This window comes from Macrobrachium rosenbergii, chromosome 55, assembly GCF_040412425.1.
Source record: "Macrobrachium rosenbergii isolate ZJJX-2024 chromosome 55, ASM4041242v1, whole genome shotgun sequence".
Lineage (NCBI taxonomy): Eukaryota > Metazoa > Arthropoda > Malacostraca > Decapoda > Palaemonidae > Macrobrachium > Macrobrachium rosenbergii.
Genome location: NC_089795.1, coordinates 38,770,725 through 38,789,233, shown reverse-complemented (window position 1 = coordinate 38,789,233; position 18,509 = coordinate 38,770,725). Strand labels below are relative to the sequence as shown.

The 18,509-nt window shown below is 33.3% G+C and overlaps 1 protein-coding gene across 9 annotated transcripts in view; it reads left to right on the top strand.

Annotated features, from left to right (window-relative positions):
- The window catches only part of LOC136835142 (golgin subfamily A member 5-like), a 346,357-nt gene extending 330,085 nt beyond the window's left edge, over nt 1–16,272 (top strand). For 5 of the 9 annotated variants that reach the window (XM_067098347.1, XM_067098348.1, XM_067098345.1 and 2 more), the window contains 3 exons: nt 904–1,053; nt 1,205–1,271; nt 7,275–16,272. In XM_067098347.1, coding sequence (XP_066954448.1) covers nt 904–1,053; nt 1,205–1,271; nt 7,275–7,543 — 486 coding nt within the window. In that variant the 3' untranslated portion in view covers nt 7,544–16,272. The remainder of the gene's footprint in view (nt 1–903; nt 1,054–1,204; nt 1,272–7,274) is intronic. The other 4 variants (XR_010851996.1, XR_010851993.1, XR_010851997.1 and 1 more) reach the window with 1 other exon arrangement.
- The last annotated feature ends 2,237 nt before the right edge of the window (nt 16,273–18,509 follow it).

Below are 18,509 nucleotides of genomic sequence, written 5' to 3'. Positions count from 1 at the left end.
TTTTATTTAGTTGGCTACTGTGCATGTAATTTGTTCAGAATGTTTGAAAGGGTGATAAACTTTTGCCACATGAAATATATTGGATGTTCTCCATCAGTTCTTATGCTCTTATTTGTGGGAGGGCAGGATGTTAGTTAAATCTACCATCCAATGAACACTAATGGTTTTCAGCATGCAAAACAAGAATGATAATAGGTTCTGTTACTGCTACACATTCAGAATCATGCAACAACCTACAGTATATAAGTTGTTGATTCAAAGGTACCATAATCTTTGAAAATTTGAGGTACTCATTGTCCCATAATTGTAGGAAGCATGAAAAGCTGTACAGTAACTACTGCCTTCCTACTAAATAGCAATTCAGATGGGTAAAACATGTTGATTAATTAATTAATTTAAGTAAATACCCTGTACTCATGTTTACAGTAAAAAAGTCTTTCTTGAAAGAGCAAAGCAAGTCTTTCATTAATGAGGAAAAAGCCACAATAATGTAAATGAAAGATTGTATTTTTCCAAAACGCATACTGTACAAGCACTGCAGACTATACCATTCACAACATTAAGGGTAAAAAAGTAGATTTGAATCAGTACTTATCCAAATAATTTTGTAATTTGATATACCTATATTTTATTAGTATGTACATTTATTCTTAAAGTTTTGAGTGAAACTGCTCTTATTAAGAATGTTGATCCATAAACTATATCAAAGACTTGCAGTTATAGAGGCACAAGTTAAAAAATTATACTGAGAACTTTTTTCCAATTGTGTATAGACTTTCCAGACTACAGGTACTACAGTTATGATAGAAATCCTCACCTGATTTGTCACTTGAAATTGAAACTTTTTTCAAAATATTGTAAATATTAACTGATATATTTAAGTATGGATGTTCTGTTTTGCAGGTTGCTCACAAGCAGAGTTCTTCAAGCAGTCTAGTAGAACTTGAGCAGCGTGTGCATGGATTAACTGAGTCCCTTATTCATAAACAAAATAGTATAGAGACACTTAGCACTGAGAAGCATTCTCTTATCATCCAGATGGAAAGATTACAAGTAGGTATCCAATAATTTTTACATATGCAAAATTTGTACTATATTTAAATAAGAAAGTTCTGTGCAAAAATTGTATGTGAACTGAAAAGTCAGTACAGTAATATCATGTCAGGTGAACAGTGTTATTTACTTTACTGTTTATTGATTGCAGCAACAGTATCAAGAATCACAGTCAATGCTTAACAGAGACCAGCCTACTGCATATCGGCAAGATGATGGTATGTAGTAATTCTTTTTGGCTTTTGTCATTTATTTATACTTTATTACTGTACTGCATAATACATTCAAATAGTGGTTTGTATATTTTGAAGAGGTGATTACCTTTGTTAATATTGTGACATTCTTTTAACCATACGTATTATTCAGTATTGAAATCACTTACACACTCAAAGGGAATTATAATTGATAAGTGCTTCTTTACCAATCAGGATTTAAACCTGGGCCTTTGGTTTAGAACAGTGATAACTATTCAAATTTGGCAACACAGCTATCAAGTGTGGGGTAGAGGCAGTAATCATTTATTATTCCCAGTAGGTGTAAGTTATTTCCAAGGTATAGTGTATTCAATTTAAGCAATATTTTTAGCTTAATATTTGTGAATAATAAGGTCACTCATGTTTAAGAGACACATTCATTGACAGTATATATACTGTAGTGTATGTGATAAAATGTCAACTAGCAAATACTCCCAGTCCAGACTAATGTTCATTTAGAACTATGCTATATACAATAGGGTACATAATCATAAATGGTTCATATGTTTGAAAAAAAGTGTCAGGTGACACTAGAGTATTTCCATTTCACTACTGTAAGTATTAGGCTATCACATGAGAGGGATATGAGGAGAGAGAGAGAGAGAGAGAGGGGAGATTTCCAAAACTACACTAAGAAAGTTACCTGTTATTTACACACACACACATATACATCTTCCCCCTCTCCCCTCTTTTTCTCAATTTTTTTATTTCCTTGTGTTTTGATGTAATTTTCACAGAATAAAATTGTGAAAAACAATAAAAATGATAATGCTAGATCATTGCTCAAAGTCCAGGCTAATGTGTTTTAGAGCCACACACTGTTTCAGATGACACTACAGCATTTCCATTTCACCATTGTAAGTATTAGGTTATCACATAGAGAGAGAGAGAGAGAGAGAGAGAGAGGCATTCCAGTATTGCACAAAGAAACTCCTGTGTACACACACACACACTTTCTTTTTCATCTCTCCCATATCATTTCTCATTTTTTGTTTTTTGTTATTTTTCATGATTTTCACTGCATAAAACAATGGAATACAATAAAGATGATAATGTTAGATCTTTTCTTCCAGTCCTGGATAATGTACATTTAGCACTCCTAACTATACAGTGGCATACATACATAATCCTGCAATTACATTTAGCTCAAAATTTTTACTCATTGATAATGTATGGTATAAGAAGTAGTGTATCCATGTATTTTTTATTCATTTCATATGATAACCAATACTGGTTATTATAAAAGGTATAATGGGGTTTATATGCACATTTAAAGGTTGTATGATTAGCATGTATATAGTACAGTATTCCATTACATAAGGGCTGTGCAAATCGTGTATGGTTTTAGGGCTGCGCAGGGTTGTGGAACATATTACCCATGGACATTGGGAGCAAACTGCAGTAAATGCTCCAGTAAATGCCTTTTAAATCAACAGATCTATGTACAGATGAGTGGGAATAGTCTTAAATGTCTCTTCATGGGTAGGTGGTTAATGTTACCTTGTTCTGATACCTTGGATGCAAGGTTGAATCTTGCCCCAGCCATCAGAATATCTTCTGAGATAATGTGGCTTTTCTTTAGCAACATTCATTTCAGGGTGTGACGTGCCTGCTTACACGAGTTATTGTAGAAGAGACTCTTTAGTCTTGGCAGGCAACTCCTCTAGGAGGAGGACACTCTGGAAGCAAACCAGTAGGTGGAAGGGACCCTTCAGCCTTGGTAGGCAAGCCTTCTAAGAGAACGTTACTCTGAATACAAACCTTGTTCTCCAGCCTTAGACTGTGCCATAGCCATTGTACTGTGGCTTTCCATGGTCTTTGGTTTGAGATCCCTTGCCTCAAGGGTACAATCAGGCATTTTTCCTCTTTTTTTTGTTCACTTGCCTGTTTTTCGAAAAGAGTGTAGGACAGGCTGATGAGAAAGCAAAAGTTGCTTGGTGGATTATTAGGAAAGTGCCTTCTTCTTTAGCCAATCTTTTCCTTCTGAGCTCTCTGTAATTTCCAAATCCATCCTGACTGTCCTCCTCCAGTTGTTGTAGCAAACCTGGCAGGTTTCTTAAATGCCTTATAAGATGTGCTGGTTCCACCTTATCAATCAGTTGCTTCCAGCATTTTTTCACTGACATGTGATTAGATTTATTTATACTTTCAATGTAATTTTTGTACATAATGTAAATACTGTTGTTTTTTATTGCATTATTATTCTGTTGATTTTTATTATGTTGTTGTTGTGTGTCTATTTATTGGTTTTGCTACTAATATTATGGTGTTAATTTTAATTCTTCCTGAAGACATTGAGCTGAACTTTGGGCCTGCTATTCATAAATTTTAATTCTTCCTGGAGACATTGAGCTGAACTCTGGGCCTGCTACTCATTACTGTAAGAAAAATTGCTGCGTACTTTACTTAAATATTTGGGGCTCAGTGTCAAATTTTCTTATATCTCCAGAGTTGTGCCCATAACTACGATTTGATGTTTTCATCTGAGACACTTGTAAGTGGTAACAGGTCAAAGGTTGAGTTTTTAATCCTAGGGTTTGATGGCCCTGACTATTTATAGTCGTAACATTCCACATATGCAAGGTATGGCAATATACACTAGATCCAGACGACCTATATATCATCAGAAAATCTTAGTGTTGTTGCCAAGAAATTCTTTGTTTTAAGATTTACAGTAAGTTCTATATATGGCTGTCTCTTGGAGAGGATTAATATGGCTCAATCATAGGATTCAAAAGTTTTATTCATTATTTGTGGAGGCTGCAGTGGAAAGCACAGCGAGTAGCTTTACTGTATTCAGATTCCACAGATCAACTTGGCCAGTCTACTCTTGAGTTTTGTGTATCCTCTGATTTTGTCCAGCTAATTGAAGAGCTCACGCATATTTCTGGTAATAGATTAGACCTCATATTCACAGATGTTCCAGCTACTGTCAAGTCCAAGGTGTTAGAGTATATAGGCACTTCCATCATCACTGCAGCGTTGAGATGGACATATTTGTCAATCAGTATATTCATAATTCCACCATTGGAAAATTGGTCTGGCTGAAATCTAGAATCAATTGGGATTGCCTTATTGAAGCTTGTCAGGCACTTAATATTTCAAATGCTATATCAAATCCAGATCCCAAGAAGAAGTATGTCCGTAGAAAGGTCATTAAATTCAGGACAAATGACCAGCCGTAGTTTGATGGAACATGCAGAAGAGCTTACTATGATGAACAGACTAAATTCAACACATGGAGATGAAATCCTTCACATGAAAATTACACCATTTTTGTTGAGCCTAATGGTGCTGTGAATAGAATTTATTATATAGGTGAGAGAAATTAAAGTAAGTTCCTTAAAGAGGAAACTTGAAGGAATTACTCAGCCTCATCTGTGGTGGACCAAATTGGCATCATCTGTCTTTAGGTCTGGCTCATCTTCAATATGTCCACTATAACAGATGGTGGTAGATTGGTTACTGCCCCTAAGAAAAAAGCTGAACTGCTTCATCAAGCTTTTGAAGTAAGTAATCAGCTGAGGATGTCCCCCTCCCTGACACATACTTGTGATCCTGAACCTATTCATACAAAATTTGCATTTGGCTCTTGGGATGTTAAGAAAATTCTTGATAATCTTGATAGTTGGGACAGAGAAGATCCTGATGGTTTGTTCCATTTGTTTTCTAAAAAGTTTTCTAGTTTCGTAGATTTTTATGTAGTATCCATGCGGATGAGTGCAAGCTTAGCAATACAGTGCTTCTTCCAAAGAATGGCATATCTGCAGACAGCAGTAACTACAGGCCAATTCCTATTGTCCCTGTGCCCTCCAAAGTTGCAGAAAAACTTATTTTTAAGCCACTATATAAGTATGAGGAATCTGAAGAATTGTTTGTTGATAGTGAAGCAGTTAGGTACCTGCAATGCTCTTGTAGATTTGATATGCCATTTGCATGAGAACCTTGATAAGGGTTTTGAGTGTAGAGTAATTCAAGTAGATTTTAGTGCTGCTTTCGATTTAGTGAATCACAAGGCACTTAATTATAAACTTCAGAATCTTGGAGTGGGTGGATATGTTTTAGGAAGATATCCTTACAGTTAGGCAGCACGAGTTGCTGTTGATGGAATCTTTGGCGAACTAAGGCCTATTGTGTCTGGAGTTCCTTAGGGTAGTGTTCTTTGTCCACTGTCATTTTCAGTATATACAAGTGATATGGTCATTGGCCTGAAAAACAAGATTGTTCAGTATGCCAATGTGTTCAGTATGTCAATGATGCAACACTTGTGGGTGTCGTAAAGTCTCCGCTTACGCGAAATGAAGCTGCCCTTAGTCTCAAACATGAATATGGGGCGGATTAGTGAATGGTGTAGTCAGTGGGGTATGAGGCTGAACTCCAGTAAAACGAAATTATCAATGATTAGCAGATCTTGTTCAGATTTTCTACCTCATCCTCCCCTCCAGATGGATGGGACTCTGCTGAATGAGTCTGAAGCTTTAACTATTCTAGGTGTAACTTTTGACTCGCATCTTTTGAGAAACATCTAATGAAAGTGTCAGCAAATGTCATACAAAAGTTAGGTATTGTACAAAGTGCTTCATATATTTATAACAGCGATAAAATCATTGCAACCTGTTTTAGGTCATTTGTCCTTCCTTTACTAGAATTCTGTTCTCTGGTGTGGATGTCTGCTTTTACCAGAGATTTATCTCTTTTAGATAGAGTGGTTCATGGTGGTAGTTTTTCTGTTTTGTAATATTAGCAGTTATGACTTGGACCATCAATGGATGATCCCTTGTTTGTCAATTTTTTAGAAGTTGTATTTTAACTGAGATTTTTCTCACTCACAATTGATCTCTGATCCCCTTTTCATGCTGAGGGAAACCAGATTTGCTGTAAAGCAGCACCAATATGCAGTAAATGTGCCTCGCTGTAGAACTTCTCAGTTCCAGAGGTCCTTGATTCCTCAATTCTGAAACAGTTTCCTTGAGGATGTTATGTAATTGGAACTTCAAAAGTTCAAGTTCAGCCAGTTAGACCGAAGATGCAATGCATTACTACCATAATACTATTCTCCTTGCATTTTAATACATTTTCATCTATATATTAATTTATTTTTTCTTTTTTAATAATAAGGAAGATCTCTTCTTTCTGTGTTTCCCTTCACCACCTCTTACTTTTTCCCAATGAACACCATATTCTTTGGGAGCTTGAATTTCAAGTCAATGGCCCCTGTAGGCTTGTTCCATATGAATAGGGTTCATCTTCTGAAAAATAATAATAACAACAATAATAATAATAATAATTCCCTTGGATCTAGACTTACAGTGACACAAGTATTTCCAAACTGAAATCGGGAAGTTAAGAGGGCATTTTGATTACTGTATTAAAATTATACGCATAGACACGCATATACATACTGTACATTCCTACATACAAAGTATGATTGCTCTGTTGAATTCCAGTATTTAAGTAGTTTAGAAAATTAAAAGCATTTTGTGAATGCTTTTTATTATCCTTTTTATTTCATTCCTTAATTTTTGGAAAGCCATCACTGTAGTGGTATAGTAGCTATTTTTTGAAAACCATCACAATACTGGCATAATAGAACACAGAATGACTTCGTATTATGAAATCATGATATAGCTTTCCTTGTTACTAGCCAGTGGTAGTACAGCAATGAATGAATTTGTATTATGAAATCATGATGTAGCTTTCTTGGTTACTAGCCAGTGACATAGCTGAGCACTGATTTTTTGTATTTGGTATGATTAATTTGTTAGATATTACCACACACTAACATTACAATGAGCAAAAATTTTAGAATTAGAATTGGTATTATAGTATTCTTATTTAAAGTATTGTATAAAAAATTATCATTACGGCCTTTAAGTACAGTGGAGTTTTATAAATTAAGTATTGATCATTAAAATTGATCAGGATGCTCTTTTGGAATATACAATTCCTCATTCTTTTCATTTTCAGTCAGAAGTCGTGTACCAAGTTTCCTTGTGGAGTCTCCATTTGATGGTGGCATGGCTCGTCGAGTAAAACGAGCATATTCTACTTTAGATAAATTTTCTGTTAGATTAGGAGTGTTCTTGAGACGGTATCCAATTGCTAGAGTGTTTGTTATTTTATATATGTGCCTTTTACATATTTGGGTTATGATTGTTTTATTGACTTACACACCAGAAATTCATGGCCCTGACTATCATCATCCTATTGGTACAATGCCCCACAATCCTGAATAAGAAAGTACACTCGGGAAATAGCCCTTTTTATTGAATCATTTTAGTAAGTATTTGACTGGGGATTCCAATCATGATTATTCATTTTGTTGTTTCACTAATACTAAAGTATTACACCACAGATCTTGCAGTGTACTGTACAAAGCTGGGCAGTTATTACTGATACAGGAAAAGGATTTTTTGTTTTAACAGTAATTATTTTTCATAACATTTTTGTGCCATGTCATGATATTACAAACATAGCCATTCCTTTCAGTACTTGCTCTGGTAGTGATATATTTATAAATTATTATATTTTGAAAGAGTGGTATGATTCTGAAGAGAGAGTATATTTCTTTGTAGCACACAGGTGATGAGTTAAGATATGTCAATATTAGGGGCTCTAGGTTATGAATTAGGATATGTCAGTATTAGGGGCCATTCAACAAATATCCAGTTATTATTCCTTCAGGCATTAAGTTTTCTTACTTGGTTAATTGCCCAATTCGTAAGCATCAGATCTGCAAACTACTGTATAAGGTGGACTGGTTGTTGTTCCTCAGATAAGCAAATTCCATCAGTTTTTATTGCATGTCTTATCTGTCTGGTTTTCATACATTTATCCAAAACTTAAATTTTACCGTATTGTATTGTATTGTAATATACAATGTAAATTTTGAGTGTGTTAGGAATGAATTAAATAGTAACCAGTTATGTCTTTATTTTTTTAGATGGAAATATAGTACTTAAATTTCTCTTACTTATAAAACTGCTCTGAGAATTTTGAAAATTTTTGCAGATCAGCCTTCTTGAGATGTACATGAATACCAGTACCATTTTTTTTAAACTAGCATGTTTTATTTGCATTTGTTTGTGTTTTGTATCTGGTCACTTTAAATCAGAGGCTAACAGCATGAAACGGACTCGAGTGTACTTGATCATAGTAGATTTCTGTCGTAAAACTAGATCCAAATACAGTACATCAAGCTTTCCATTTGTTGTTTTTAGCTTAAGTTAAACTCTGTTGTCTGCTTGTACTTTTGAAGACTTTTAGAAATTAAAGTTTTTTTAATGTTTTAGACTTCCACAAGTTTTTAAAAATGGGATTCAGTACATTATTATACTTTTGTAAATAATGTGTTTCCCCTCTACTTAAGTTTCCTTAGTTGTACAGTTGGGTTACAAAATATTGCATCAGTTGCAAATGGCAGTATTTAGCAAGTGGTATCTGGCAACTATTGGCCATGCGACAAAGGCACATGATGTGCCACGATGACTGAGACTCTCAGTAACTCAGTTACAAGTTGCCCTAGAGCAAGAGCCCGTACTTGCACAAGGCAGGCTTAATCTAAAACAAACAAACAAGTCACTTGCTAATAGATAAGCAGGCAATCAGTATCCTGATAGCCAAGCTAAATAACATTCCATTTAAAGGAAATCAAAATTATTCTTGTTCTTTAACATGTTTTTTCTTTGAGAATTGGTATTGGTCTTTTACTTGTGGCTCAGCCTACACCAATTTTTTTTTTTTTTTTTATCTGAAGATGGTTTATTTTAGCACTCAAAATTTGTAGACCTATAGTTTTTGCATATACTGTACACCGTTCATAAAAAACTATTAATTACATTTTGTTTATTTGTCATAAACAAAATATAGAAAATGTTGAATATTAACCTATAAATGTTTTCCTAGGCCTATTGATCCTTTACTTTATCTGTGAAAAGTGAGGTATCTTGTAATATGCAGTATGTGATTATTATTGAAGGATTTGCACCATCATATTTTTATAATCAATAATGTATTTTTTTTACATTCATTATGCAAATATATAATTAATCATTACAGTGCTGAATGGCCTCCTAAAATTGTCCATTTGGCCTAATTCTGAGCCTATATGCTTGAGGACTGAATTATTCACTCCTTAAGAGAAAAATTTCTGTCTTCATGGCAACATAAAACAGTAATAAAAAAAGTAATGTATTTCAATATAGATTTAACTTCAGTAATAGCTGGTAGATAATATTAACTAATAAAACTTTAATAAATGTTTTTGAATATAATTAAGAAGAACATCAAAGATAAGTCAATAGATTCTTTTGAACATAATTAAAGAAAAACAACAGTAAGTTACGTTTGTCCCTTATATTCAGTAAAAGCAGTTTCTCTAGCCAGTTTCAGTGTACGAATGCTATTCACATCTTGGTATTTAGTGCAATCCCCAAAACACCATTAACTCTGGTCACATGTCATTATCAGTCACCACTTGTTCTAGGCCTATGACTCCTTCTAAACCATTTACTTATAAAAATAACAAATCCCCTTATTTGGTATATCTGAATTGTCCTTCATATCTGTAAAAACGTTCTATTTTTCAATTTGACATTTTTGGTGATAAAGTGAAAATTGGCACGTAAGATTTAGAAGTTTATCTTGCACTGGTCTGCTCAGCATTTGGCGTTGCAGGCGTGCCAACCAAACCCCATATACCAGTGCATGTAACCATCCTTCAATGAAGCTAACTGTATTTAGTGTAAGGAAATTATAAATTATTTATGATATTTTTGGTAATTATATCTTATTTGCTAATTTAAAATAACATTCTTTCCTTTAACAGAAAGATCTTTATACAAATGATAATCTGATATTAGATATGCCAAACTCTACCTACATGTGTTTTTCTTTATGTAAAATAACATTCTTTTAACAGAAAGCTCTCTACTGTAGTATACAGATTATATGCTGATAGTAAACATAATGAAATATTTTATAATGATTTAGACAAAATGCTCAGAAAATAGCATAAAACACGAAATTTCTTGCAGTTGAATTTTCTAATTGGTTTAATTGATTCTATTTTTCATATTATAAGAAAAATTCTCAAACTATAATCAACATCTGGACTTTAAAAAAAGAAATAGGATCCGTACAGCATATTTTGTAAAGTGATGCAGTATTAAGTATCGTAATAGTACAATATATTTTTTTTAGTAGTCAACATTTTCACGAACTAATTCAAAAGAGTGTTCAGACTTTTTTAAATATGAGTAAATGATTTTTCCTCTATTGTGTAGGTTGTGTGGGAAAATTTTAGAACTCTTCTGTTGTTTTTCTGTAATTTTCCATACATTTTAAAGTTGACAGTTTTCATTCTTTTTCTCAAGCCTTTGGTTGATTATTTGAAGAAACGACTTTAATTAATTTTTCAGTAGTTTGAAACAAAGGAGTAAGAGTTTATGATAATCACATTTCCCCAATAAACTGCGAAGAATGGTTGGTGTCAAGAAGTTATTCACTTTAATTGAACTTACACAAGTGACTTTTCAACCCTAAGGAAAGCAGAACTGTAGCAAAGTGTTTCATTTAAATCTTCAGTTGCTTAAAACAGTATGTAGCCATGTTTGTGCAACTTGAATGCTGGTTGTTTGCCTATCTAGGGACATTTTACTGCTTTTACCTAAGCTTTATCTGCAGCTTTTAGAGAGAGAGAGAACTAAGTGTCGTATTAACTCAAATGGCCTTCAGCATACTAGAAGAGGTAACATGGTTAGGATGAGCTTCCTCAAGAACCAAATAGGCTACTGCCTCACTTGCTGCAACATCGTTCTCTTATGTTGATGTTTTTTCTAAACACGTAACTTTTATTGAAGTGAAGATTCACCAAGTTGAAAAATCACTGTATTTTCATGTCTGTTACATTCACAAACTATTTAGTTTCACTTGGTAAGCAGTTGTTTCAGGTGCAGATAATCATTCATCTCCCCAAATTTTAATGGATCATTTGTGTGAGAACAATATCTAACTCATCACTGCCAAGCAGCTAATTTTTTCTTACAAATTTCTCTTAGTTCTGTCCATCACCAATATGGTGTCATCAAAGTTTTCTTTGATTGTCTTGAACCAGGTTTTTTTTTTGCATTGCCTTGAAGTTCTCTTTAGATATCAACCATTAACTTCAACCATGTTGATCAATGACCATAATCATGATTTTCATATTGGGACCAAAAGCTTTTGAGCGCACACAGATAATGAAGATGGACAATGATCATCTCTTGACCTGGCGTAAACTTCTTGTTAATGATTGATGAATCAGTATCTTGTACCTTCCTGCTTTTGAAGAATACAGTATGGTATATGATATCTGCTCATGTTGGAAACTGTCCTTTTTTTTTTTTTTTTTTTTTTTTTTTTTTTTTCTGATGAGAATTTGGTTGGATAACCACTTAGAAATTTTATATATATTTTTTATTAAGTTTTCTGAGTAGATTTGGAAGGTTTTTGTATTCAGCCATCTCAGGGTTCTGACTTTTTGAAATGCTCTGTTTCCTAAAGATCCTTGCTCTCATATCACTAGCCATTTTGCATCTTGAGCTTCATTGACCATTTACTGCCTTGTATGTAAAGATTTGATATTGGAGTGGTTTTATGGATCTCCGTCATAAAGGGTCTCAACACCAAGTAAAGATGTTTTTGCATGTGTGTGTGTGTGACTATGGCTAGAGCTAATTTGGGGTGAAATGATTTGTGATAGATAAAGGAGGAAGAAGTCTTTGGAGATAATCACATCATAGAAAAACTGAATAGTTCAATGTGACACAACTCAAAGTATTTATTTATTTGAATTAATATAGACTATATCAGTAGAGACAGTTAGGCAACTTCATAACCAGAAGGCATCTCCTTGTTTCGTTTGCTCTACAAGTTGGAAAATGTCCTGCAACTGATTATAAATTAGTGAGCTATTTTCAGCTTAGCCATACGGTATTTTCTCAAGTTGAATAATAATGTAGTGGATGTTTTTCTTGGCTAGAAATAACTTGAAAATTAAGTAAGAACAGCCATTCGGGCATGAGTTACAAGTTTCTGTGGATATGCTGAAAACAAAGTATTAGGAAACAAGAGGTGTGTTTGCCTTTCTCCTCATGTAAGAAGTCATTTGGTTAAATTTTTTGTTTCATAGGCTTTGTAGGTCATCATGGTTAAAGAACTAAGTTCCTGGGTTAATTCCTTCTTTTAAGGATATGAATTTTTACCAGCATTTATGTAGAAATTGCTTGAATGATAAAAGTGGAGAAGTCGCACAGTAGGTCTAACAAAGTTAAGCAAACATTTGTTGTTTTCATATCATTCCTTCCAGCAATTGGAATACGAATCATATAGTAGTAAAATATTGGAGAGCTGTAGTAATTGAGATGGTGGCTTATCCCTTATTCATGGTGCTTTGCCCATACCTGTAACCATTTCTTGTACACAGGTAAGAGTATATATAAACTTAACTATGAATTGGTACGTTAGTGAGCATTAATATTTTCTTTTAAGATTTTAAGTACTTTACTTGACAATTGGACCCAGTTGCAATATAGAACAGTTGTGCTTTCAGGATTAAATGAAAACAGTAGTTGGTTGAGCAGACTACTGAGTCTAATTTAGGCATCCCTATGAAGTACAAGGTGTCATAGTTTTTGTAAAATACTTAACCAGACCACTGAGTTACACTGCTAGACCCATATAGGTTGGTCTAGAAAATTTGATTGTGAGTGAATGGTGAAAATTGGACCAAAGCAAAGTGAAGGTATTAGAAAGCAGATGGGAAGAATCCAAAGGGAACAAATGAAAACTGAAAGACAGAAAGCTGTACATCCGGGATCTGAAGGGCCATTGCAGAAAACCTTTAGCTTTGCCTACAATAAAATTCAGACGGTATATTGTGGGCAGTATCACTGTATGGAAGTATGAGGCATTGTTAGAACACATGATTCATATAGTATACTTAAAAATATTTTTATAACTGCTATGATATTATAGCAGCATTTATAGTAAGTTTGGATGATGAAATGAATGTAATGTTCCATCTTCATTGACACTTTATTGACCTGTGACACAGCATGTGAATAGTATTTTGAAAATGTTTTGGTATAAAATTAATTACTTTATAAATATGATAATTACATGTTATTTAGAAAATAGATGTCTTGGTTAAGTTTTTTATACATTTTCCTTGGTCTTGATGTTTCTTTTTACATGGCCTTTCTCTCTTAATCTTCCTCCATTATTATAGCTATTTTCTGCAGTGTAATGCTTTTCATCCAGAAGCTAAAATTAAAGTAGTCGTTTAGTATAAAACAGAAGTAATCTTGACTTGGCAAGTATATGTTGTAAGTCATAGGTGGATAAATGTGATAAAGTGGATTTTGAGAAAGAAAAAAGAAACAATAATTTCTTGCAAATGCCTAAAAACCCTGCAAAAAAGTCAAGCGTAACATGTAAAGGAACAATTAAAGTAGTAAGAAAAAGTTAGGATTGCATATAGACCTGAGACTTGGGACTAGGTAATGTAGATACAAAAAAGTTGATAACTCGGGAAGAACTTATATGAAGTCATTGATGATAAATTTCTGTACAGATTATGGAATCAGTGTACAGTATAAGAAATTGATTTTCGTTAAGTATGCTGTGTATATTGATAGTGTACATTCTTTAAGAATGGCAGAAGAAAGTAAACAGATGATATAATGTATATAACTGTAAAATGTGGTCTTAAATTTTGGAGATAGTAATCTAATCTACCCGGTAGATAAGCTGCCATCCCTAGAATTAGCATTCTAATTAGGAACTTGTTAAGTTCCTCTAATTACCAAATCTAACTCCAATATTACTTAATTTCGAATTGACATGACCATTGCGCTACCTTCATTGCTAGCTGTGGTGTTTTCAGCAAGCCTTTTGCAGGACTTTCATGTTTTCATCAAAAATCAACCAAACATGAAATGTCAGGATGAAAGTATGAAGACCATTCACATATCTAGGCTAACATTTTATACAACCATTATTTAGCTCCAAACCTACTCAAATTCAAATAGCTAATTAACATTTGATAAAAATATTCTTGGTTTTTCTGATTGCATATGAAATTTTTGACAGTAGTTTGATGAGAAAATAGTAAAATATAACTCTTGGATCATCATTTTAATATAACTACAGTATATTAAAGTTGTTGGATGGTATCCTTTATGACATTGTACACTTAGGATATTGCATATCATACTTTATAATTTTTTCCTGTTTTCATATACTGTACCATGTTTTTCACTGTTTTTATATACAGTTTCAAAGAAAAGTAAAGGAATATCTAGGAGAGAGCACCTTTGATAATAAAATTGTAGATTATGATCTGGAAAAATCTTGTGGACAGATATCTTCCATTGGCAGACAAATAGTTTTAATTTTCTGTAATGTGCATAGAAATATTCTTAATGTTGATGCTTTTGACATAATGGTTGATAGGTCTAGGTTGTATGTAGGTTTTGATGATCAGTTAATAACTAATGTAATTTTATTATCTTTTGCTTTTTATAACTGTGCAAAAAAAAATGACTTTCAAGTGTATCAATTTATGAGTACAGTATATGGCTATTAAATGATGAAAAGATAATTCTTTATATATATATATATATATATATATATATATATATATATATATATATTGTTTTCATAAGTATATTATATATATATAGGAACTTTATTGCCATCATAGGCAGTGATGCTATTTGAGCATTTTATTCATCTGGGCAAATTTACATAGTAGTACCCTTCTTTTTTCTTAGCAGTCAGGCTGTGACACATCAGGATTCAGGACTTTTAAGTGTAGCCTATTGCCTTTTAAGTTTTTGATATGTCGTACATGTCATTATATCAAAATAGAAAGAAAGGGATCTAGTAAACAGATTTTACAGTTATTTAGTAGCTTTTAGAATATGCTTTTAAATTTATTGGTTCTGTTGAAAATAATATAACTAGTTTATATCAAAGGAATCATAGTATCTTCTGAGTTTTTCAAAGAGTCCAGTGAAATTTTTTAACTATAATCTTAGTTTTGTGATGATATCCAATAATCATGTTTTAAGTTGGAGCAAGAGGATTGAAGAGGGTGTTGTATTTTTATATTACTATTACATTTAAGTGATTTATGAAGCAAGAGAGAGAATGAAATCATCAACTGTGATTAGACTTATTTTTAATGAGCAGGTAATACTAGCATAATGTTTTATTTTCCCTTAAGTTTTAGACATGATCAAGGTGCTGTATGCCAGGAATTATGAAATCTGTGATGAGCGTGAATAAAAGTATGCTTGGTGTGTTATTTTACATTTTGTGTGTGTTTAGCCATATTCATGATTTAAACTGAAAATAATTATATTGGGAAATTGTTCCTTTTATTCGTAAGGCAAGATATATTTATTTAAAGAAGCTCACCCCCCTTAATTTTTATTAAATATTAATTGTCTAGGAAGATGTGGGCTGCACTCACATTATTTAATTCATCTTTGATGAGAATCATGTCAGCACTGTTCATTTCCTTTGACAAATTCCCTATGATATCAAGATTGCTGTTTGTTTGCTGTGGAAGAGGGTGAGCCAAGATTTTTAACCTAGTTGTAATGAAGTCACATTACCATCTGGTATTGTGAAGATTTGGTTAATCAATAGCTATCTGTATCACATTTTTAAGTGCACTGTTTTATAAACTTATATTATCAATAGATAAGCTCCTACTCCTGATCAAGCCTATAGCTCTACAGTAATGGTAGAGCTTTTGTATAATAGGCATTCAAGTGTGAGGTGGTTGCTGGAGGGTGGTCAACTAGCGTGAATAAATTTTGTAAAATGAAATAAAATTGCTGTAAACTTTTGCTTGCTCTTTAATGTTTCCATATATTTTGATGTTTATTTTATATAAATATATACCTCAGAAAAATTGTTTTATTTGCCATTTTGATTTCAAGCAGTGTATTTTAACAATGTATGTTGAGTAAATGTGACAAATTTGCTCGATTTGATTCTGTAAGGTTCATGCATTTATAATGTAGATTTTTTGTATTTTACAGATAACAAGGAACATAATTCAAGCTTGACCTTTGTATGCTTTTAATCTTTGATCTTGAACATAAGAATTTGTATTACTGTAATAGATTTATATGTTCTATGACTTACCTGTCAACCCCTTCAGGTGGCCACCTGTATCACCCTTTGTAAATTTCTTTTGAAGTCTTTAAAAAAATTCTCATATCTATAAATGACACCCTTTGCAAATGTCTGTAGTCCTTAAAAAATCCTTGAGATCCATAGATAAAAATAAAATGGCTGGATGAGTGACACAAGTAATTTAATGACAACAAATTGATAATAGTTTGCATAAATTATTGAGCAGCACTACAAAACTACATGAAACTGACGTCATTTAGTTAGAAGGTTATGTGTTCATGCTGGCTGTTATCACCAAATAGCATTGCTTACCATGAATTTTTAACTAAGTCTTTGTTTTAATTCACATACATATCATTTTTTGTGTAAACTGAGTAAATGGAAAATAATGCATATAATTTGCTGACATTCCATGTAGGATGTGTTTTGACATTTCATCATATCTATATACATTACTGTGCATATTCAAAAGATACTGTATTGATGAAAGGATAGCAAAAGAGAATTAAACCAACTTTTTTGTAGATTTTGTTCAAGTGAGTGCCTCATCATTGAGATATATGATTGTCTGTTTTGTTTCTTTTCTATTTAGATTGGGGAATGAATTTTTGAAGTTTCCTGTAGTTATTGTTGTTATTGACAATTAGAGGATGAAGATATAGCCATTGAACATAGAAGTTGGTAAGTAACTTGTAGAGCAAGTCATACATATTAGGTTTCATTTTTGTAGTTTGATGGGTTCCATTTATGCTTATTTCCATTACACACATTCACTTTCTCTTTCAAGGAGGACCTTGTATCTACCAAACTGACTTTGTAAAGGGTAGGTCGTTTTGGTTATACACATAACTATCTACATTCTACCATTTATCCTCATACCCTTTAACTTGCTATCATTTACTTTCAGCATTTTCATCTTGCAAACATTTCAGTTTTTTGCCAGTCTGTAGCTTGTTTTACTACCATTAATCAATTCTGCATTATGATGAAACATCAGCAACTTTGTAATCCATTTATGGCACTTTAATTTTGCAGTTTTGCGCCAACAGATACCCTTTCTCTAACTACTGTCGTTATCCCCTTCCTTGAAAATAGTAAACAGCAATAGAGTCAGAGCATAACTTATCAAAGTACTGCTTTTGCTACAAACTAGTCACTCAGATTTACATACTGTATTCTATTGTAAGCTTGTTTGGATTATATATATTTCTAATTTTTTCCAGTCAAATACTTTCTGCAGTCAACATTCATCCTCAGGACCACCCACTTTGCATCTGTAACATTCATATGATAAGCTTTCTCTAGGCCCAAATATGTTACATAGTGTTTATCCTTTTTCTTTCAGACTTCTTTAACAATGGATTCATAAAAAAAAACAATCTGCACTCCCTTATCCTTCCAGAATGTAAACTGATCTTCCCTTTTCACTCTTTCTGTAATGGGCATTATTTCTTAATCAAAACCCTATTACGGTATATACCTTCTTAGTAAACAAAATGTCTATATAATTTTTTTCTTGTAATCATCTCCATCTCCTTAACCCCCTGATTCCAACCCCTTGATGAGGCAGGTGGCTTAGGGATCCATTGCAGGGAGAGTATGCTCATTTATGCCTACTCTCTCTGCTCTAGATTCAACCAAACATTGGGACCTTTAACTCCTTTACTCCTCTTCCTGTTAATTTTTCCCTTCACTTCCTCATTTGTTGACGGCCTTTGCATGTCGTTGAATTATGGACACTACTGCTCTGGTAACTTTGGAGAAGGGTGGAGTTGGACGACATGCCACTCCACCCATAGAACTAGAACACCTGACGTGGTCGAGTGAGGGGAAATTTTCATGTCAAACCATGCCCTCCTTGCTGGGTCCAATCTCGACGGACTGACGACCCCTAAGGCGCTGAGGGTGTGGTGTATATCCAGGTGAGGATCCCAGGACAGTTACCACCGTGGGTAACAGCATTGCTCCTCCCGTGAACGAGGTGAATTATGTTAAAGAAATAATAGTGTA